This window comes from Alligator sinensis, unplaced genomic scaffold, assembly GCF_000455745.1.
Source record: "Alligator sinensis unplaced genomic scaffold, ASM45574v1 scaffold43_1, whole genome shotgun sequence".
NCBI lineage: Eukaryota > Metazoa > Chordata > Crocodylia > Alligatoridae > Alligator > Alligator sinensis.
Genome location: NW_005842092.1, coordinates 1,107,604 through 1,109,802, shown reverse-complemented (window position 1 = coordinate 1,109,802; position 2,199 = coordinate 1,107,604). Strand labels below are relative to the sequence as shown.

General features: G+C 48.4%; 1 protein-coding gene across 8 annotated transcripts in view; it reads right to left on the bottom strand.

The window, feature by feature from the left end:
• PFKP (phosphofructokinase, platelet) overlaps positions 1 to 2,199 on the bottom strand; it is an 87,380-nt gene that overhangs the window by 49,841 nt on the left and 35,340 nt on the right. For all 8 annotated transcript variants that reach the window (XR_003094193.1, XM_025204678.1, XM_025204679.1 and 5 more), the window contains exon 4: positions 1,322 to 1,511. Coding sequence is in view for 7 of the 8 variants with exons in the window: in XM_025204678.1 (XP_025060463.1) it covers positions 1,322 to 1,511 (190 nt within the window). In the remaining variant the exon portion in view is untranslated. The remainder of the gene's footprint in view (positions 1 to 1,321; positions 1,512 to 2,199) is intronic.

The following is a 2,199-nucleotide window of genomic DNA, read 5'->3' as shown; positions in this document are numbered from 1 at the left end:
CGCCGCGCGGGGGGGGGGGGGGGCGCGCCCACACAGACCCCCCCCAGCCAGCAACAAACTCCTAACTGAAGCTGCTTCTCTGCAGCTGTGGGGGCATTGCTGCCCCCCACCCCCAGGCATCAGAGCCCCATGTCTACAGAGATGAAGCTTCAGCCAGGAATTTGGTGCTGACGCTGAGGGGGAGAATCATGTTAGCCCTTCCTACTGCAGCGCAGGATCCAGAATGTCCCTGGCTTGTCCTGTCCTGTCCGAGCCCCAGGACCCTGCACTGCAGCTTCAGCCAAGAATTTGGAGCTAGCTCCAGGGGAGAAAATCCTGAGAGCCCAGAGTGTCCCTGCCCTGTTTTGAGCCCCAGGACACTGCACTGCAGCAGCTCTGGGAAGGGCTCACAGGATTTTCCCCCTAGAGCTAGCAGTGGATTTCTGGCTAAAGCTGCTGCAGTGCAAGGTCCTGGGGCTCATGAAAGGGCAAGAGAGGGGTGCTTTGAACCCTGTGATGCAGCAGCTTCAGCCAGGAATTTGGCACTGGCTGAAGGGGAGAAAATCTTGCAAGCCCTTTCCAGAGTCACTGCAGTGCAAGGTCCAGAGTGGCCCTGCCGTTTTGAGCCCCGGGACCCTGCACTGCAGCAGCTCTAAGGCTCCATGCCCCCACAGCTACAAAGAAGCGGCTTCAGCCAGGAATTCAGTGCTGGCTCTGTTGGCGGGCTGGGGTGGAATCCTGCAAACTCTTCCTGAAACTGCCCCAGCACAGGATCCTGGGGCTTGGGACAGAGCAGGAAAAGTATGTGCTCCACCCACCAGGAATACAGGGTACACCACTGGCACCACCTCCCCCCAACAGTTTGCATGCCCTGCTCTCTCCTTTCCTCCCACCCTGGACAAAGCCCAGGGACCCTCATTCTGCTAAGCGGGGCAAGCACACCTCCCTCCACTGCTTGGAGGCAGCTGCCAGCTGCCTGACAGATGACAGGGCAGTGAGGTGGTGGGGGTAAGCATGTGCCTGATGGCCAATCAGGGATGGTGCAGCCATTTGGCTGCATTTGGTAATGTCCAGCAGCTGGGAGGCATGCGGGAGTAACCCCAGCTGTCTGGCCTCGGCCAGTGCAGGCTTCTGCCTGCATCCCCCAACTGAGAAGAAATTGTGAGCTCCATGCGCTAACAGTCCAATCTGCAGTTTAAAGAAACCTGTGTAGTTTAGATTGATTCTGCCTCAGGCCTCTTGACTGTCTGCACTAAATAATGTCCTATGAATGTAATTTGTTTATGTAATGATAGATAATTTTCTTGAAGAGGTCTACATCTTTGAAAAGATGCAAACTTACCACTTTCTGCCAGTTCCTCTAAAAGTCCACTCCATTCTTCACGGAAAAGATTAGCACCTGTTAAGCTTCCATCCCCACCAATCACACAGAGGTTAGTGATTCCACGTTTAACAAGATTGTAAGCAGCTTGCAAACGACCTTCCCGGGTACGAAATGCCTTGCAGCGTGCACTCCCAATAACCGTTCCACCCTGGAAAAAGGAAATTAATCCAACTGAATTTACCCTCCAGATTTTCTTGGTAATGATAATTAATTTTACAATGAGTAAAACATTAAAGAGTTATCAAACCTGTGTGAAGTTATTTTCAAAACAGATAAATGCACATTAAGCCACATGGTAAGTAAGGAGTAACATTACAAGTACACTAACACACAATAGTTCTAGCTAGTATTACTTATCATTCAACTCGTCTGATATGAATAATTTATAATACTCAAAGTACGATAACATTATAACAGTAAAGGCCAAAGTTGAATGTGTTCACATAGTGGAACATGCACTTATAACAAGGGAGTACTGAGGAACATGCAAAACATCAACTGTGAACAGATGGGCGTAGGGCCCATACTATCGTTTACTGTAATTTTATGGAGTTCTGAGGAAGGAGTTGCAACGTACTTCATTAAGTAGGCGAGTTGCTTTTCTCCAATTTCCCCATTAACTTGTGAGCCTTTGGTTAATTGTTATGAACATCTACTGCTCAATAAAACCTGTTCCATAATAAGTTGATGGTAATAGAAAGGTTCTCATACTTTGATAGCCTTTAGATCTAAATTTTTTATTTTCAATAATTTGATGAGAATTTTATCCATTGACATGAGTTAAGGAACTCTTTCCACAGAAGAGAAGACACTAAAATCAAAACACTTGCACCTTC